At 61.1% G+C, this 19549-nt stretch overlaps 2 protein-coding genes across 3 annotated transcripts in view; one reads left to right on the top strand and one right to left on the bottom strand.

Annotated features, from left to right (window-relative positions):
• Nucleotides 1-19549, bottom strand: part of SPPL2B (signal peptide peptidase like 2B) — a 154526-nt gene that overhangs the window by 9364 nt on the left and 125613 nt on the right. For both annotated transcript variants that reach the window (XM_057539836.1, XM_057539837.1), the window contains exons 2-5: nt 7142-7198; nt 1960-2079; nt 1048-1230; nt 457-546 (exon numbers count right to left, since the gene is read on the bottom strand). In XM_057539836.1, the coding sequence (XP_057395819.1) occupies nt 457-546; nt 1048-1230; nt 1960-2079; nt 7142-7198 (450 nt within the window). The remainder of the gene's footprint in view (nt 1-456; nt 547-1047; nt 1231-1959; nt 2080-7141; nt 7199-19549) is intronic.
• Nucleotides 7313-12066, top strand: LSM7 (LSM7 homolog, U6 small nuclear RNA and mRNA degradation associated). The gene is made up of 4 exons (XM_057539843.1): nt 7313-7361; nt 7482-7572; nt 10254-10325; nt 11808-12066. Exons 1-4 carry the CDS (start codon nt 7356-7358, stop codon nt 11948-11950), a joined length of 312 nt encoding a protein of 103 aa, XP_057395826.1. The 5' UTR covers nt 7313-7355; the 3' UTR covers nt 11951-12066.

Below are 19549 nucleotides of genomic sequence, written 5' to 3'. Positions count from 1 at the left end.
CACCCGCTACTCCTGACCCCAGAGAAGCGGGCTCTGCAGGACGAGCTTCACACAGGGTGGGCGACAGGGCCGCGCGCGTGCGGGAACACAGACCCCGGCGCCAGACACGCATGAGTGAACGAGGGTGGACGTGGCCTGGGAGGCGGCCCGGAGACGGACGGTGGGTCCCTTGGGGGAGACGCGAAGCCTGCAGTGGGGAACCTGACTATCCCCACGTCACTGTGTGCTGCAGCTCGCCTGCTCCGGACCCAGCTCCCCAAATCAAAGACGCACCGGCCTCTGGTCAGACAGGGCCGGGCCGGGCGAGGGGCCGGGCAGGCCTGAGCAGCGGGTGACGCTCAGGGTCTCTGGCACGGGGGCAGGGCCGGGGTCTCCATTCCTGATGTTCACAGCACTGCGGGCACCGTCTCCTCAGGCCCTGGGCCCAGCTGCAGACGGGGTGGGGGACGAGCCTACCTCGAAAATGTCCAGCATGTCTTTGTAGCTGAGTAGGGCCACGGGAATGCCGATCTCGTCGTACTGCGTCTTGTTGCCTCCTGGGGGGACCTGGGGGAGGGGGGAGAGGGCGGCTGGATGTTTTAGCAAGGCCCACCCAGGGCGGGGCAGGCTGCCAAGCGCTCCCAACGGCGCGGTCCGCGGTGCCAGCTCTCCCCGAGGGGGCGGAGGAGTCCTGCGTGTGTGTCGGGGTCCTCGGGGGCCAGGTGGGAGGGCCACACCGCTGGGAGGGCAGGACTGCGGGCTCAGCCCGCGGGCTCGGCCCCCCCTCTGGGGGAGGACAAGCTCCCCTTCCCTCTCAACCCTGGGCTTGGGTGACACCGGTCGGCCCTGAAGGGCCTGAGGGAGAGGGTGGCACGCGGCCCACGCCACCCGCTCCTCAGGCGGCAGGCCCAGAGCTCCGCCCCAGGCCTTGTCGGACCCCAGCACTGCCCTGGGACAGGGCCCCTCCAAGGCCACAAGTAGGAAACCAGACTCCTCGCCTCCCCTGGCCTGCCCCTGCCCCTGCCCCCCAGGGCCCCCGGCTGCCCAGGAGGGGCCCGGCAGCCGCACCAGCGTCTCCTTGCTGATGATGAGCAGCCCGCGCGCCCCGCTGCCCTGCGCCAGCCGCACTTTCTCGTAGAAGGTGCAGTTCCCCCGCGCCACCAGGGGGATCTGGTTACTGAAGCCTTTGGCAGGGAGGTCGGCTGGAGAGCAGAGCACGGAGGTCGTCCAGTCCCGCACCTGCAGGAGAGACTGCAGGAGGGCGGCCTTCACGTGAGCCGCTCCAGGGAAGCCAGGGCGCGCAGCGTCCTCGGGGAGACGGGTCGGCGGAGGCCACTGCAGCGACCACCGCCCCTACGCAGCCTCACCTCAAGCCCACGGGATCTCAGCCCTGCACACACACGCACGTGCACAAGCGTGTGCGCACACCCACCCCGAGCACAAGGCAGACGGGAGGGGTACAGGGCGGCGTGTGCTCAGGAACCCTCCCCGCCTCTCTCGAGCCCGTCACAAACAGCACAAGGCGCGGGCGGGAGCGCTGGCCTTCGTTCCACCCGCCAAGCCAGGCACTGGGCACCCAGAGTCCCTCTGGGAGGAGTGAGGCCAGAGCAGGGAGCAGAGCGTCCAGGCTACCGTCACTCCTCTCGCCAGCCGCCCCAGCCCAGCACGGGCGGGTGCGGGGGGGAGCCTGGCCGGCGTCCCCGCCAGGGGCTGGCCCTCGGCAGCACCCTGACATCTTTCATTTATGACCGAGGAAACCGGGGCCCCGAGAGTTCGGGGAGCTCCTCTGGGGACCCATCCCACCTCCGTTTCCCAGCCGAGGCCCTTCCTCCATCCTCAACGGCTTTCCGCAAGACCCATCCTCCAGAGGCCCTCGGGAGACCCAGGGGAGGAGTGGAGGGAGGGTGGCAAGCGAGACAAGATCCTGAGTCAGACAAGACCCTGCGTCGGGAGGGGGCGCCCGCGCTGGCCGGTACTCACCGCTTTGCTGAGGTCGAGCGGCAGGTGGGCCCACTGCGGGTTGTAGAGGATGCAGTAGTCTTTGCCTTTGGGGCCCCCGGCCTCGGACACCACATGAACCATGCCGTACTCACAGTCCACCTGGACGGGGGCAGCAGTCAGAGAGCCGGCACGGGGCCGCCCACAGCATGACCCGGCTGGGCTGGTCCCTCCCTCCGACAGCAGATGGGGCACGACTGTCACATCTTAGGGGGGACACGATGAGGAGGGCAGGGCCGAGCCTCCTCAGGGAGACCTGGGCGCTGACAGTGGCCGTGTCAGGTCCCCTCCCTGTGGCTCCAGTGGCAGGAGTGGGGGAGTCCCCCTGGGACTACAGGGAGAACGAGAGCCCCACGCCGCTGCCATAAGGCAGGAAGGGGACGGGGAGAGTCAGCGGTGCCCCAGCAGGTGCCAGGCTCCCCGACGGGCTCACGGGAAAACAGCCGACAGGCCCCCCGCCAGCGAGGCCAGCAGGCTCAGGGCAGAAAGGGGGTGGCGGAGCCCGGGTCACGTGACCAGCACCTGCCAGGCCACAGGCCAGTGGGAACCCCTGGGTCAGGACCCTGACCTTCCCTGCTCGGAAGCGCGGCGAGAAGTGGACGGTGCGAGAGGCAGGGCTGCTCTGGGCAGGGGGCGCTTCATGACAGATGGCGTCACCAGGACCCCAGCAGGACCCAGGCAGCTGAGAGAACCTCCTCCCCGGCACGTCCCGAGCAAGTAGAGCAGCGCTCCCGATGGGCACGGGCAGAAGTGCCCGGCTTCCTGGCCCACTACTCCCAGGAGGACGACAAGGCCTCAAGCTCCTCCTGCCCAGGCCCTCCAGGCAGCAGGCTGCTCGTGGAGGGCCCCACAGAGAGTCCACACGGACCCCGCCCGCTCTGACATGGAGCAAGGTCGAGGGCAGCTGGCTGACCGTGGAGGACGGGGCGGGCTGGGCACACGGGCCATCGGGGCCTTTGCTCCCAGCGTGAACTCAGACTGAGGCAGAGGGGCAGGCCCCAGAGTCCTTGGAACTCCAGCCCCTCCGTTGAGGGCAGCGGGGTGGCCAGGGCCTGGGAGCGGCTTTATCTACATGAGAAACCAGTATCGCACACGAGTGTCCCCACTGCCTGCGGTTGTATCGCACACGAGTGTCCCCACTGCCTGTCCCCACTGCTCGTTCCTCTCCCGCCTGGACCGCTGCGTCCCTGCCGGGGCTGCTTCCTCCTACAGGCCGGGCTCGGCTGCGGAGCCCCCGTGAGGACCTCGGCCCCAGCGGGTCTCACGCTGTCTGGCCCAGGTCTAGGCTGCTCCCCGGGGCTGTGGGACCTGCGAGGGAGGAGGGGTCCTGGAGAGAGCCTTGAGCCGGGAGCCCGGCCACACCACGCCCACAGGGGCCCGGGCCCACCCCAGCCCCTTGGCTTCTTGGAGCTGGAGGGGCCCAACTGGACCCCAACTCTGCACACTCCGGCTCCCGGGCCGTCCCTCTGTACCGCCCGGAGGCCGAGACAGAGACCGCACCCCTCGGTGACAACAGGCAGTAGCCTGTCTGTGCGGGGACAGACCCCCACCCCCCCCACCTGGCCTTCCCAAGTTGTGGGCGGCGGTGCTCCGACTCAGCTGGGGTCCCGAGGGCCCGTGGCCCCAACAGCAGGCCTGGGGCACAGACCAGCTCAGGAGGCCAGGCCCTCCGTGAACGCATAACGGGGCCCAGCCGCTCTGGGAGCTTCTCCCCACAGGCCCACCTCTGCTGGCGGCGTGGAGAGGAGCCGGGGCCCCCACTGCCCCTGCCCAGCGCTTTGGTTTGTCGCTTGGAGCGAGGTGCCGACAGCCGAATGGGCTGCTGGGTGTGCTCAGTGAGGCTGTGTTTGCAGGGCACGTGGGCACTGCCACCAGCGCTCGAGGGAGGGAAGCGTGGTGTCGTCACCCACCCACCCCTGCCTTGCCAACATCGTTTCCTCGACCAGAGGCAGGACGAGGAGCCCCCTCTTCCGGGTTCTCCCCACCAGGCTGCCCCCAAGTACAGTGCCCGGCCCTGTGCCCCCCACCACGTCAGCCCTGCCCTGCCCCCCACCTTGGGCCACTGCAGGGGTTCTGTGATCCCTCAACCCCCAGGCCGAATCCGGCCCACCTTCTGTGTTTGTCAATAGTTTTATCGCAACATGTCTGCCTGGTTGCTGAACATAGGGTAGGGCCTATGCTGCTCTCTGCAGAGCCGGGGAGTTACAACAGAGGCCATGTGGCCTGAAAAGCCACAAATACTGTCTGGCCCTTTGGAAAATGTTTGCTGACCCCTGGTCTATGGGATCCGAGTTGCTGGTGAAAACTGTCGGTTGTATAAAATGGGAATGACTAGAAGCATTTGTTTTTAAAAGGTCACTGAGAAGCACAAGGGCACACTTCACAGCTCTCCCCTCACAATGTGCACAACTGGCTTTCTGTTAAGAAATAAGCCTGGGCTTCTATCAAACACCCGAGAACACAGTCTCGCCGTGAATACGGTCTCCTCCCCGGGGACTTAAAGGGCTAGGAGAAGTTTCTCCAAAGGGCCCAGGGCTGTGAGTGCCCCCCGTTCCAGTACAGCACAGCCCATCCCAGTTTGGAGGACGAGAAACAGCCGGGGCTACCGAGGACAGGCCACTTCCCGATGCACCACAATCATGTCGGGCTCAGGACCTCCTAGGGAAACTATGCTTCAAGAGGACGGTGAAAGCATCCATGTCGGGACTTTGAAAGAAGCTAAGGGGTCCAGACGGGGAGCAGTCTTCCTAAGATTTGGTGAATTCTAGAAGGGGCTAATTAGGACCTAGGAAGCTTAGAGAAAGATGTTCAGGTGGAGGAAAGTGGGAGAGGTGAAGGGGCAGTGGAGGGGTGAAGGGGCAGGTGGAGGGGGCAGGCAGGGAGAACACCAATGTGTTCAGATCTGCCGAGTAACAGGCCCCACGTGGGCTGTTATGTGCACAACTTACAGCAACTGGGCAGGCGGTCCAAGCCCTCGCCCAGGGTCACAGAATGGTAGGGAGTGAGTTTCGGGCCATGAGCAAGCAGCCTCCCGCCCCGTGGAGAGCTGGCCTTACTGGGGCGCCATGAAGAACCACACGCAGGGTTCTGTCCTGGGAAGGGCTGGCTGGCCCAGGTGCTCTCCCGCTCGCTTCTACACTCTACTTGGCTCCCCACACTCAGGGTAAAGTTCCAAATCCTCAGCCAGCCGGGAATAAAGTCCAAACGTCCCAGCACCCGGCTCTGACCAGCCCAGTCTGCTCCCCTGGACTCCAGCCCGGAGAGGCCACACGTTCAGCCTGCCCTTTACCCCACACGCCTGGAGCCGCTCCCACTGCTGCTCCCTCCATGGCCTTCCCTGCAAGGGCACCTGAAGGGCCTCCACTGGGATGACACCTTCCTCAGGTGTAATCACTGGATTATCCTACACGCCAGCTGTAGTGGACTCTCACCGTCTCCAAGTAAATCATCAGCTCTCGAGGGGTAAGGGGGAAGAATAACTTGAAAGACTGGGATTGACACATACACGCTACTATATATAAAATAGAGAACTAATAAGGACCTACTGTTTACACAGAGAATTCTTCTGAATACTCTGTAATGACCTACATGGGAAAAAAATCTAAAAAAGAATGGATATATGTATATGTATAACAGATTCACTTTGCTGTACGCCTGAAACTAACAACATTGTAAATCAACTATACCCCAATAAGAATTAAAATAAATAAATCTATTATTAAAAAAAAAAATCGTCAGCTCTCACACCTCCAGCCCTGCTCCCATCACCTGCAACAACCTTCTCTACCTTCTTGACCTGGCAAACACCCACTCATCCTTCAGATCGCCCCTCAGGCACCTCTGCTTCTGAAAAGCATTCCCAGGCCAACTGCGTCCCTCCTTCTGTGGTGTTCCCGTGATCTCCGCCTGCCTGTCGCTTGGCCCTCATTTGAAATACCCGGAGAGCTTCAAGTCCCTTCCTCCAAATGCTCAGGCTGCTGGGGAAGATGAGTGAACAGGGCTGGGGGAAGTACAGGGGGCTGGCAAAGCAGCTGGGGAGGGGGCGTCCCAGAGAGCTTCTGGGAGGGAGGGACAGCTAAGCTGAGACCAGAAACATAACCGGGGAATTCAGGGAAACAGAGACCAGCGAGCAGAGTGCCTTCAAGACACTAGAGCTGGAGAGAAACGGGACGCTTCCTGACAGCCAGATCACAGAGGCCCCCCAAATGTGCCAGGAAGCCACCAGAAGGCTCGCATCTGGACACAAGACCTGACACACTTTGAAAGGGATCACTCCTGCAGTGTTGAGAATGAACTGGGGATTCAGGGGGACAAAAGTGGCCATGGGAGAACGCCAGCCGCCTGGAGCAGAGGTGGGGGCGCTGGAGCAGAAGGGTCAAGGTTAATGGCCCAGTTTGTAGGGCTGTTGGTGGGGGGGTGCATTTCCTGATCTGTGGAACCTGGCAGGGAGACGGAGGATTTGGAAATAAAAGATGCGCTTATGACAACGCACATCAGCCATTTCCTGGTCGGTCCCCCCCTAGCACTGGAGACCCTGAAGATTTAGTGACAAACAAGTAGCATGCTGCGCGCTCGTGATCCCCTACATCATTTCGCTGACTCTGCACTGTATACTTATCTTCCTTTTGCAGACGAGCAACGGACGCTCAAAGCGGGGAACTCTCTTGCCAAGGTCACGGGAGCAAGAGATGGGGCGGCGATTCGACCCCACTCCAGGGCTGGGCTCCGGGCCGTTTCCTGACACTACCAGACACTGGGTGCCGCGCTCGACAGTTTACCACAACCACGGGGAAAGGGAGTAGTATGGCACTCAAGGGGAAACTGAGGTTCAGAGAGGGGTAGCCCCCCGGCCAAAGCCACGGAGCCAGAGAGGGGCGTCCCCGGCGGCGGTGGGAGACCCCGAGACGGACCAGCAGGGGCCAGGGCGGGAGCGGGTGACGCTGTGGCTGAGAAGGACTTCCAGGCGGGTAAGGGAGACGGGCCAGGGACAGGCCCGCAAGGTCACGACCGAACCCCGGGCCAGCGGGCCGCCCGCGCGCGGGGCGCGGATCCCCTAAGCTGGCCCCAGGCCGGGCCGGGCGGGGTCCTGCGCGGGGCCGGGGTGGGGGGCGAGGGGCCGGGGCACCGCGGCCGGCGAGGCCGGCGGGGTCGGTGCCGCCCTCACCTGGGCCGCGAGGAGGAGGAAGGCCGCCGCGAGCCGCGCCACCGCCGCCGCCGCCATGTCGCCCGGTCCCAGCCTCAGGCGTCGGCAGATGTTTCCCAGCAACGCCTCGGCGCACGGCGCCGCGCAGGCGCCCTGCGTCCGCCGCGCATGCGCGCGGGGCAAGGTACAAAGGGCGCGGCGGCGGCTCCTGCGCACAACGAAGCGGCCGGGCAAGATGGCGGTGAGCGTTCGGCGCGGCTGGCGGGGTTGGCGGGGCTGGCGGGGCTGGCGGGGCTGGCGGGGCTGGCGGGGCGGAGTCCGGCCGCGCTCCCTGCCTCACAGAGCTCTGTTTCCCCTGCAGGACAAAGAGAAGAAAAAGAAGGAGAGCATCTTGGACTTGTCTAAGTACATCGACAAGACGATCCGAGTGAAGTTCCAGGGAGGCCGAGAAGGTAAGGCCCCTCCTCCCGCCCCCTCCACGGTCCACGAGGAGTAACGGGCGGCGGTACCGATAACGGATGCCTGGGCTGCGCTTTAAGCGCTAGGCTTGGACAACCCGTGCTGGCCTGACGGCGCCGGCAGGTAAGAACGGTTACGCCCCTTTTGCAGGTGGGGAAACTGAGGCACGCAAAGGGGCCCCGACCTCACTGGAAGCTACAGTGGCTGGGATTCACGGCTCTGCTTCCTGTGGGTCCTGCCTCACTCAGGCGACTGTCCCAGCTCCTCACGTGTCGTCCTGCACCTGAGGGTTTCTCAGGCTCGGCGCTGCTCACATTGGGGCCGCATTTTTCTCCATTGGGGGCCGTCCTGCTCCCATCCCCTCGGTGCCAGGAGCCGCCTAGTCGTGACGTCCCAGACATGGCCTAGCGTCCCCTGGGCGGCAGAATTGCCCCAGTTGCGAACCACGGCCCTATGGTCAGTTTCCACCAAACTGCTTTAAAGGTTTGTTTAAAACAAATCTCGTCTCCTTGTTCACGGTTGTTCCAGGGTAACGGGATGAACGTTTTGTACCTGAGTAATGCAGGGAGCTCTCGACTGCTCTGGGAAGCTTTCCCTGACCCCCACGCCTCCACCCCAGGTCAGGCCCCTGTTGTTATAAGTTCCTGGTAGCACCTGTCACAGTTTGCGGCTTTATGCTGTTATTGTGAGGCTTTAACTCTGAACTTGCCGTTGGAGTCTGATGCGAAGACGGCAGGAAGGTTGCTGCAGGGTTATGCGGGGAGCGCCGCCCATTGCACAGCCCCAGCTCACTGGCTGTGGGACTTTGGGCAAGTTGCTACCCTCTCTGAGCCTCAGTCTCCTCATTTGTCAGAGGTTATTAACTCCACCTACTTCAGTAGTGGCACTGAGATTAAAGGGTTTAAAGCAGGTAACGTGTTTTTCTTCTTTTTTTTTTAAATAAATTTGTTTATTTTTTGGCTGCATTGGGTCTTCGTTGCGGTGCACGGGCTTCTCATTGAGGTGGCTTCTCGTTGTGGAGCATGGGCTCTAGGCGCACGGGCTTCAGTAGTTGTGGCACGAGGGCTCAGTAGTTATGGCTTGCGGGCTCTTGAGCGCAGGCTCAGTAGCTGTGCCGCACAGGCTTAGTTGCTCTACGACATGTGGCATCTTCCCGGACCAGGGCTCGAACCCGTGTCCCCTGCATTGGCAGGCGGATTCTTAACCACTGCGCCACCAGGGAAGCCCCAGGTAACGTGTTTAACAGGGTTCCCGACACTTAGTGAGAGCTCGGTCAACGTTTCACTTATTCAGCTGCTTCTGATCGTCAGTTTCTTTATTTTGTAAGACAGTGATCTGGACCCGTCCTTCCCTGAGATGTGGATGAGTGGGCAGCGTCAGAGGGCTAAAAACACAGCGCCTGCCCGTCTAGGTACCCAATGCAGTGAGGATTGGAACCTTAACAAACACTTGGCACCGTGCTGGCTCTGGGATGTATGAAGAGATGGGGCTCTTGCTTCTCGAGGCGCTAGTGTTCGTTTTCTACGCTTGAACAACACATGTTTCTGTCTCACAGCGCCTGTGGTTCCAGGCTCTGGGTGCCTCAGGCTCAGGTCTCTGATGAGGTCGCAGTAAAGGAGTGTCTCTGAGAGCCTGTCATCTCAGGCCCAGGGTCCTCTTCCAAGCCTGGGGTCCCCGTTCTCTGCCAAGAGTTGGCCAGGGACCCCCTCGGCTCCTAGAGGCTGCTCACTGCCCCTGCCACGGACTCTGTCCACAGCATTGCACTTCACGTCTTCAAGACCAGCAGGAAAATCTCATTTTTCAAGTCTCTTTTTTCAGAAAGGGCCCATCCCTTTAACGGCTCCCCTATCAGGTCAGGCCCGCCCAGCATAGCTTCTCTTTAGATGCACTGAAAGTCGACCGACTCATGGACTTTAATGAGATCCATGAAGCCGTCTGTCTGTCGCAGCCTGAGCACAGACTGACGTCCCATCATGGGTCCCGTCCCACACTGGGGGGTGGGTGGGGGAATGCTGGCTGTGTCTGAGCATCCTGCCCGCCTGCTGCAGCGCCCCCGTCCTGGTGAGGAGGGCAGCCCCGCGGGTGCAGGCTCGCTGCCCGGCTGGGGCCAAGTGCCTGGATGTGTTACTGGATTTGTCACTCTCCGTAACCCCATTAGGTGGGTGCCTTCACGGTCTTTGTTCTGCAGGGGAGGGATGAGCAGGAGAGGAAGAGAGCCAGGGCCTCGCACTCAGGCGGGGCTGGTAGACTTGTTCTGTAGGACAGCAGACAGGAAACATTTTCAGCTGCGCCGGCCAGACGGTCTCTTGTCGCGGCTACTCCACTCTGCCATTGCAGCAGGAAAGCAGCCACAGGCGACATTTAACAAATGAGCATGGCTAGGCGCCAGTTAAACTGTTTACAAAACAGGCGCAGGCGGATTTTGCCGACTGTGTTGTGGTGGCGATGGTTTTGGGGTCTGCTGTCACTGCTCCCTGTCCGGGAGCCCTTCCCTTGCTTCTCCCCCCGTGGTCTCCCATCTGTCCCGTCCCTGGAGAGGCTGCTCCCACACCTGCATCCGGCAGGGGCACCCCAATCTCACGTGCTGACACCCGGCCACAGCTTGCATCTGCCCAGGATGACCGTTGATCTTACGCCTGTCTGTCTCTCTTCTCTTCTCGGTGATTCCGACAAGCCAGTGGAATCCTGAAAGGGTTTGACCCGCTGCTCAACCTCGTGCTGGATGGTACCATCGAGTACATGAGAGGTGAGTGCAGCGCGTGGGGCTCGGAGGCGTCCTCGCCGGGCCTTCCTTACTGTTCGTTCCAAAGCTGCTCCGCCGCCACCCAGCTGCTGACTGTGAACATGGTGCCTTGTGGGTCGGACGGCTGACAGGTGTGTTGGATCTCCCGCTGTCCCGGCGAGGCTCAGTAGACCATTGTCTCAGGACTTGGTCTGAGGTGGAGGTGGAGTATTTTCCGGATCCACTCCTCACCAACACTGAGCACCTGCTGGGGCTGAGGCATGCCCAGCAGGGCTAGAAAGATGCTGCGCCCGCCGTGAGAAAGCCGGCTGCCCTGGGGCTCGTCCTGCCCCCTCATCTCCTGCTGTCCCTGTGTGTTAACCCCCAGCTGCTGACAGAGGGCCCCCTCCCCCTTATTCCCTGTCCCCCCAGGTCCCCAGACCCTTCGCATGGTGGTCAGGCCAGCCCTTGCCCATCAGCCAGCAAGTCCTCCAGCTCAGCCTGACCGTAGCATGAAGGGGACGGCAAGGCCTGGGAGGGAAGCGGCGTCTTTTCGGGGACTGTCGGTGTTGAGACGCACGTTAGGCTGGTGAAGAGTTAATGGGGCCGCATGGAGGCGTCAGGGCCCCCAGGGAGAGGCCCTCTTTGTGGGGAAGCGACCCCGTGCGGCCTCTTGCTTTGCCCTCGTCTTCCCTCTTCCCGCTGAGTCTGCCCACAGTCCCCCCCCGCTGGGACCCTGGCCTGGCCTCCTTGGGCGGATGACTTTCTGGAAAAGGACAGCCTCACCTCGTGGGGCTGAAGGGAAAACCCGGGGAGCTGGGGTGTGCCACGCGCGTAGACGGCCCGCGCCGAGCAGCCCTGCAGGCCTGGCTGCTCTTCCCGCGTCCGAGGCCGCGCCCACCTGGGCCCTGGCTCGCTCCTTGGCTGAGTCTGCGCCCCCTCCTCACCCCCAGAACGGCCCCGGGACGGAGGCCCTGACGCATGCACGCGGTTCCGGGAGGGGAGGGGCAGGCTTGGACAGCTGTCATCCTGCGGGGTCTGGGAGTGGGGAGTCGCACCCCAAGGCGGGCCTCCCCAACCCGCCATCGTGCAGTAACAGTAATGGAGGCCTCGCCGCCGTGACCTCAGGAGAGCTTGCCTCGGCGTGCCGTCACTTCCCCGGGTCCCTCGCCCCACCGTAAACAGCCCTTTGGCACTGGGGTGAATGGTGGCCCCGCAGGGCTTCCGAGATTCTGCAGATGGGGTTTTTCTCTGCCGCCCATCTGAGAACTCGGTCTCCGCTGTCCCCCGGGCTGTGTCCTCATTGTAGAAGGAGGACAGGCTGCACGCGGCTATTTCCAGAGCTCTTCCTGAGCCTCGTGGTCCGTCTCGGGGAGAGGCTGCCAGCTGGCTTGGGAGTGGGGCCCTTGGCCTGCCCCCCCCTCATCCTGCCGCCGCAGGCCCATCTCCAGTCCTCCTGGGCCTCTGAGCCCACGCCGCCTCACTGCTGCCCCTCTTCTTCCACAGACCCTGATGACCAGTACAAGCTCACGGAGGACACCCGGCAGCTGGGCCTGGTGGTGTGCAGGGGCACCTCCGTGGTGCTCATCTGCCCGCAGGACGGCATGGAGGCCATCCCCAACCCCTTCATCCAGCAGCAAGATGCCTAGCGGCCGGGGCCGCCCCTCCCCCAGGACTCGGGCCACCCGTAGGAACGGAACTTTCCTTTTTGTATAGCTTATGTTTTTGTTTTCTTTATAAAATTGCAAACCTCAAGTGTCCAGGAGCCCTGGACTCTGGCTTTCAGCCTTGGTGTTCTGGCAAGACCTGGGCCCCAGGGATGCGGCCCATCCAGCAGAGTTTGCGCGCCGTCTGGGGTCCAGGCCCAGGGCTGGGGGGCTCGGAGGGGACTGAGCGTGCACAGTCCAGGTGAGGGCACGGGACGTGGAGGCCGGAGCCTTTCCAGAGCCCCCCTGGGGCCACAGCCCATGCAGAGCCCCCGGCCAGCCTTCTCAGCGGCAGGCCCTGTCACTTCAGTGCTTCTGTACGCCGGCCCGAGTGGTCCCCCGAAGCCGGGTCCTTTGTCACATCACCGCACAGCCGCGACCTCACAAAGAACAAACTGGATGCAGCCTTGCTGTCCGCCCGGTCCCACGACCTCCTAGCCCGACCTGCTTCCCGCCTCAGCTCAGAGGACGAGCCCACCTCTGCCCCTCAGCTGGCGACTCCGGGGCCATGGTCATAAACGTCCCCATGACCGTCCTCAGGAAGCAGGGCTTTCTCCTGGCCCCATTTCCTAAACCCAGTGTCCTCGTTAGGACCCGGCCTCCATGGCATCGGCTGCTGAGGGCAGGCACGTGTCTGCTATTTGTCACTCAGGAGCGCCGAGCATGTGAGGATGAGCGGGGCCAGGAGTGAGTGGGAGTCGTCCTGGCGGGAACTGTAGACCAGGGCCCCTCCGCCAACGGCTGGCGACACACAGGAACCCGCCGCACAAGGGGACCCGGCTGGATGGCTCCCACGCTACCTGCCCTTCGTTGCCACCAGATAAACTGAAAGCAGCTGGCTTATCGCGGGGGTCTGAGCTCTGCTGTGGCCCTGCTGCTGGGGATTAGTCGTGGGGCCGTGTAGTCAAGCCCCGTGTGCTCCTCGTCCCGCCCGCCCCACTCCCCTGCCAGCTGGCGGCCCTGCCTCGCCCAGCTCCCTCATCGGAGGCCTCAGCCCCAGCAGCTGGGCAGCGGGGGGGCCTGGGCTAGCCGGGGTCACAGCCCCAGGGAAGGCTGTGACCGAGAACTTGGGCGCACCCAAACTGCCAACATCCAACCCGATGCGTCCTGCTCTTGGGGGCAATTCCCGTGCCCGTTCAAGAGCCGGGGGACCGCGACTCCGGCAGGGGGGACACACGGTGAAGGGACCGAGAACCTGGGCACCGGCGCCTCTGTTCTCTCCACACACCCAGCTTGCCCTATCTGAGGCTGAGACACAAAGGCTGAGACCCAGATATCGGGGTCAGAAGGCCCAGGGGTCCAGACCCCAGGGTGGGGTGGGGTGAGGGAGCAGTGAGGCCTGGAGGCTAATCAGACCTCGTTAGAGCCCCGGGGCAGCCAGGGGCCAGGACAGAAGGACAAGGACACCTGGCTTTCCAGCTCCCAGCTTCGGTTGCGCAGAAAGCAAGGCTTGTCTCAGGAGCCTCTCTGCTCCATCACTACAGCCCTCAAAGGCTTCAGACCGCTCTCCACCCACCCCTCACTTCCCAGCCGATGAGCGCAAAAGTTCTCTGTGACCACAAAGTCTGGGGCCCCAATCTCCTTCCACCACTTGCTGTGTGGCTGGGAGTAAGTGTCCCAACCTCTCTCAGGTCCCATTCCTTCTCTCTTAAGCTCAGGAAAAGTCATCCAGTACCCACTCTGTGGCCGGGCACTGGGCTGCTGTTGGGCGGGGAGTTGGTTAAGAGCACAGATCTTTGTGTTCAAGTCTGAGGCTGAGAACAAGATGCTCCAGGGGCCCAAGAGAGGGAGACCCTGACCTCCTGGAGGCTCAGGCAGAACTCCCCAGAAAGGGGGATAAGATGAGCTTGTTCCACTGAACCGTATCCACCCTAGAGAGTCACTATGACCTCGTTTGTAAAAGACCGTAAATAACCTAGCTGCCCATCACCGGGGGATCTGCTGGAGAAACTCAGGTTCCTCCGGCCAAATATCAATACAAAGCAACTTTTCACAGAGAGGTAGATAGATCTCTTTGTGCAGCCACTAATTCCCTGCAGCTTCCCTTGCAGGAGGGGGAGTCTGTTTCTCCACCCCTTGGAATCTGGGGACTTGGTTTGATGGTAAGAATATGGCAGGAGTGACGTTGTGGCATTCAGAGCTTAGTATGCCAAGGAGCCCTGCAGCTTCTACCTTTGTCCTCTTGGAACACTGCCCAGAGGCAGCCGTGTGAGGCCTCCTGAGTTAGCCCAGGTGACACTGAGTTAGCCCAGCAGAGGAACTTTGCTGCCAACCCACAGAATCATGAGGAATAATAAATTTTTATGCCCCTATGTTGGGGGATGTTTGTTACGCAGTGACAGGTCACTGAGACTGGCTGACATACAAGTGTAGCATGTGCGTGGTGTAACACCATTTCTTTAAGATGATCCTTATTAAGAAGATCTTATGTTTCTATGCTTTTAAATATATAGAGAAGGATCTAGAAAGATCCTGCTGACCCAGGATTGAAGATGGTGATGAATGGGGGATATTAGCCTATCCTTAACATTTTAATATTTCATGAGGAGAAATTTAATATTTAATATTTTACAGAGTGTTATATTGAAATTTTAATATTTTACAAGGAGACTGAGAAAGAGAAGGCCAGAGGCAGATAGGGAGACGCAGGGGAAGACTGAGGGAGACTAGGAAAGGCAGACGCAGAGGCGGAGACTAGAGCAGGAAGAGGGAGAAATGAGCCGGTGACACGGATCCCGCCCCCTCCGCCCCCTGGCCCCCGTGTAAATCCTTGGCATCCCCGGCTGGCCAGCCTGCCAGCCAGCCCACCATGCCGTCCGGAGGCTCCCCGCTGACCCCTGCCCAGTTCCCACCCTTTCAGCTCCCTGCCCACGGTCAGCGCGGGCCTCGGAACACCGGGCTGGGGCTGCGGCCATCGGACGGGGGGCCGGTCCTGCTCCACGTGCCCACGGTCACCACAGCCCACAGCTTCCAGGTGCTGTCTGCCGAGGCCCCGCTCTGGGCGACGTCGCCAGAGGCCCCGGCAGGCCCCGCCTTGAGCCCAGACCAGCCGGAGAGCCCCAGGATCCCGCCCCACGGCAGATTCCAGTCTCCTGAAGGTGGACAGGATCTTGACATGGCTGACGGTCAGCTCTGCCCCTCCCCACAGCTTCCTTGTCCCCAGAACAGCTTTAGCAACAGGCTGGGCTGACGTACGCCTTCTGGTTCACTCAGCCCCCCACCCCAAACCCTTTCCTTATCCCCATTCACAGATGAGGCAGCTAAGGCCCAGAGAGGCTGAGTAACATGTACTGGGTCACACAGCCGGGATCCTAACCCCGGGGGTGCGCTGCCCCCCACATCCCTCCTGTGCTCTGAAGGCTGTCTCGTGGGTGAGAGACTGAGACCCAAAGCTAGGTGGGTGGGAAGCACACAGGGGAAGGAACCACCTGCCCACCTGGCCCCAGGAGCTGGGAGGGAACAGCTTCCCCCGTTCTCACGACCAGGTCCGGTCCTACCACCCACAGACCTGGGGAGCCCTCATCTCCACCCTGGAGCACCAGTGATGCCACAGAGCCCTGCAGCCCCCCATGGCTGGCCAGTGAGGCAGGAGAGGAATCCAGTTCCGTCTGGACTCAGACGCGGATGTGGATGTAAAAGGAAGAAGCTTTTGTTGACTTTGCAAATGGGGTGGGGGGGAGGGGGAGGGGGTCTTGGATCCCTGGGGCTGTTGGATTGCGACGCCCCGGGGGTCTGGCCCTCCTGCTTCTCGCTTCCTCCCCAGCTCCAAGCCCGCCCGCAGCCCTCTCTGTCCGCAGGAATAGTGCCTCCCACCCCCGCCCCACCCCGCCCCATCCACTCCATCAGACCGGGAACTTCTTGGCTCTGATGCGCAATAAATGTCCTCTGCTGAAAAGCTTATGTCTTTTCATGCTTTCTGCCTGTGTTCAGGGCCCAGGTCAGCTCCTTGACCCACCCTGTCCCGTCCCCAAGCCATGCTGACTGGAGCCTGCAGGGGTCAGGACTCACCCAGGCATGAAGAGCCCAGAGAGAAAACAACATTCCTGGCTGAGGGGGGCTGACCAGGAGCCTGGGATCCAGGCGGATATGCCTTTGGGCCCCACCCTGTCGCTAATTCCTGAGTTCCCTTTCCCCACCTCTGCGCCCCCCCACCCCGTCTCCCCCAAAGCACCAGATCCACACCCACTGCGTGTCTTAGAGGAACCCCAAATTAATGCGCCCCAAGCTGATGCTCCCCCTTCCGCCTGCCGCCTCCCCAGCTTTCCTCATCCCAGGATCCATCCCCACAAGTCCCCCGCTTGCCCAGGCCCCAAACCTTGGGGTCACCCTTGACCCACCCCCCCCATGCATCCCATCCGTCAGCAAGTAATGACAACTCTACTTCAGAACTTATCCCGAAGCTTTTAAGGGACAAATAACACCAATCCAACCTCGGACACCAGAGGAGGAAGGAATATTCCCCACCTGTTATGTGAGGGCAGTGTAAGCAAAACCTGTCAAAAACATTGCAGAAAAAGAAAACCACAGACCAATATCCCTCACGAATACAGACGCAAGGACCCCTCACAAAACATCACCAGATTGGATCCAAAGGATTGCACATCGTGACCACCAAGTGGTCATGGCCAGGAATGCAAGGTTGGTTTAACACTGGAAAATCCATCTTTGTGATTCACCACATTGACAGAATAAAGGAGAAAAAAAACCATGACCATGTCATAGCTGCAGAAGAGGCATCTGACAAAATTCAACACCCATTCAGGTTAAAATCGTGGCAACTAGAAATAGAAGAGAATTTCCTCAACCTGATAAAGGCCATCTGTGAAAAAACTGACAGCTAAGATCACCGTGAATGGTGAAAAAACGAATGCTTTCCCCGTAAGACCAGGAGCAAGGCAAGGACACCCACGGTCACCTTGGACATTGTACTTGAGAGCCTCAACAGTGAGATAGGACAGGAAAACAAAATCAGTGGTAAGTGTTGGAAAGGAAGAACTAAGATGGGCCCTATTTGCAAAATCTGAAGCTGCTTGCTGCTGCAAGATTTACTTGCTGAATTACAATTACCTGCTGAAAATACTTGCTGCGATTCAGGCCCCAGCACCCCTCAGCTGGATCAAAATGGTACCTGCCCCAAGGGTGGAGCACTCTGGGGTCCCCAGGCTGAGGCCAGATTGGTTAATTTGTCAATTCAACCAAAAAAGAGGGGGGTTTTGGTAAGCTCCATGGGGTGCACGTAGGGAGGCCCCGAGGGTGCTGTTTCTCACAATCGTACCAGGGACCTACACTTACTTGGGACCCTGGGAGTTGCCAACTAGGGCCTGCCTTGCACAAGAGGCTAATGTCAGTTCGAGGCCCCCACTTGACCACACAGAATGGCTGCAGAGGCCCAATGCCACGTCTGGGCAGCCCTGCGGGCTTTGCCCACACCGGGCCCTCTGCCGGCAGGCCTCTCCCACCCTCTGGGGCCCTCAGAGCTTGTCCTGTGATGTTTGCCTTGCAGTCTGGCTTTGGGCCCCTTTCTGTGGCGGGAGCCGCATTTGGGGACCCGCGTCCCCATGCACAGCCTGGGAAAATGCTGACTCAGTAAATAACATCAGCTAACCAACCACTCAAGGCTGTTTACCGAGGATCGGGCAGACAGACTTGTGAATCGTACAGGCCTGTGTCATCCTCCCAACAACCTCGAGGGACTGGTTGCTATGATTCCCACATTACAGATGAGGTTCCTGGGGTTCAGAGAGGTTAGGTCATTAGTCAAGGTCACCCTGAGGGGACCCAGCACAGCCCCAGGGGCCTGGAGCCCAAGGCCTCAATCCCTCTGCTCTCTGGCCTGCCAGAAATCCAGGACTCTGCTCCCGTTACAGAGGGAAAGCCACTTGTCCAAAGCCATACCTGAGGCTCCCAGGCCATGTGACCCCTCCCTCCCCTGGCCCCGACCGCCAGTCCTGCACATCTCGCCAGAGAACGAAGGAGAGAAGAGCTTTTAATTTTAGAAATAATTACTGCCACCTAAGGGTTCCTGCTGGCTTTCCCAGGCATGAGGACGCAGGATGGGGAGAGCCATGGCCCCGCGACACTCCCACCCAGAGGGACACACGGGGGCTAGGGAAGCCCCCTGGGCTGGCAGCCACCTCCAGGCCCCCTGCCCCTGCCACAGCTCCCCCATCTGGAGCCACCCTCTCCTCCCAGGGGGCCTGTCTCCACGGCAACATCCCCATCGCAGGTGGTCGTAACCTTGGCGACCAGGTACTGCCGCCCCACCACCTGGGAGGCTGGAACCCCCGGCCGCATCCCCTTCCCATGCCCCCCCTCGGCCCCCACGGCAGCATCCCACTGGGGATGCTGGGCCGGGAGAGGCCACCCAGCCACTGAGCCCACCTCCCTCCCCTTGCTAAATGCAACGGAACAGCAATGACGATGTGCACATTCTAGCCGGTTGCTGAGGACCTACTATGTGCTCCCAGGCTCCCTCTTGGCACAGAGAGTAGGTTGATGCTGACCATGGACAGAGAGAAGACAAGACAGTGGTTTCAGGCAGCGGTAGATGCTTCCCTACTCAGACCCCCAGAACCTCCACCTCCGGGGGCAAAACCTACAGCCCTCAACGTCACTGAACTATTGGTTGTCAGCCAGTACTTACTGGACGCCTACTCTGTGTCTGCTGGAGCTGCGGCCGAGAAGAAGGCAGGGCCCACGATAAACAGGATAAATCAGTAAATTACACAGTGTCTTAACTGGAGAGAGTGCCGAGGAGGCAGAGAGGGGACAGAAGGAGGCAAAAGGTGGAGACATGAGTCAGGAAGGGGTGAGCCGGGCTGATGGCTGGGGGAAGGCGCTGCAGGCAGACGGGACAGCTGTGCAAAGGTCCTGAGGCGGGCAGTGTCCGAGACCTCATCCTGCTCTTCAGCCAGGCTTCCTTCCGGAGCAATGAATGCAAGCTGGGCAGAGCCACTGAGCGCCCTGGTGTCCCCCTGTGGACACTGAGGACAATGATGTCCCCCTCCATCATTGAGTGGGGTCTCTGCAGCCCTAGAAGACGGGTACTGTTTGGGTCCCCATTTTACAGATGTGGAAACTGAGGCTGCAGGGGAGTCTCCCACAGTTCCACAGGCAGGAAGTAGGTTCGAACCCTGACCACCGCATTGGTTACTCCCTTCTCCCTGCAGGACTCATCTCAAGCACCCCCTCCTTGGAAAAGCATCCCTGACCCCCAGCCTAGGCTGGGTACCAGGTATCATCTGCTGAGTTTTCCGCCACCCCCTTTTGTGATAATCTCACAAGTCTGCTCCCCCAGGCCCATGGCGAGCCTTCCCCCACTGCCACGTCTCCTCCCTCCGGCCCAGCGCTTGACCTGGTACACAGACCTACTGGCACACAGTAGGAAAGTGCTTGCTTTCCTAGAGCCCTGGGTGGCAGGTATCAGAGCCTCATTTTACAGAGGGAGACAGAAGCTCAGAGCTGGGAAGCGACTGCCCTGAGGTCACACAGCCTCTGCAGCAGTGACTCCTGTATGCGGGCGCTGGGCTGTTCGTGGGGGTA

The sequence above is a fragment of the Balaenoptera acutorostrata genome, chromosome 2 (genome assembly GCF_949987535.1).
Source record: "Balaenoptera acutorostrata chromosome 2, mBalAcu1.1, whole genome shotgun sequence".
NCBI lineage: Eukaryota > Metazoa > Chordata > Mammalia > Artiodactyla > Balaenopteridae > Balaenoptera > Balaenoptera acutorostrata.
Note: the sequence above shows the minus strand (reverse complement) of the source record. Positions and strands in the feature narration are given on the sequence as shown.

Bases quoted from the DNA above. Each gene is read 5' to 3' on its own strand.
- LSM7 (XM_057539843.1), top strand. The intron at 7,573-10,253 runs GTAAGGCCCCTC...GATTCCGACAAG, and splicing joins GTTCCAGGGAGGCCGAGAAG to CCAGTGGAATCCTGAAAGGG. The intron at 10,326-11,807 runs GTGAGTGCAGCG...CTTCTTCCACAG, and splicing joins TACCATCGAGTACATGAGAG to ACCCTGATGACCAGTACAAG.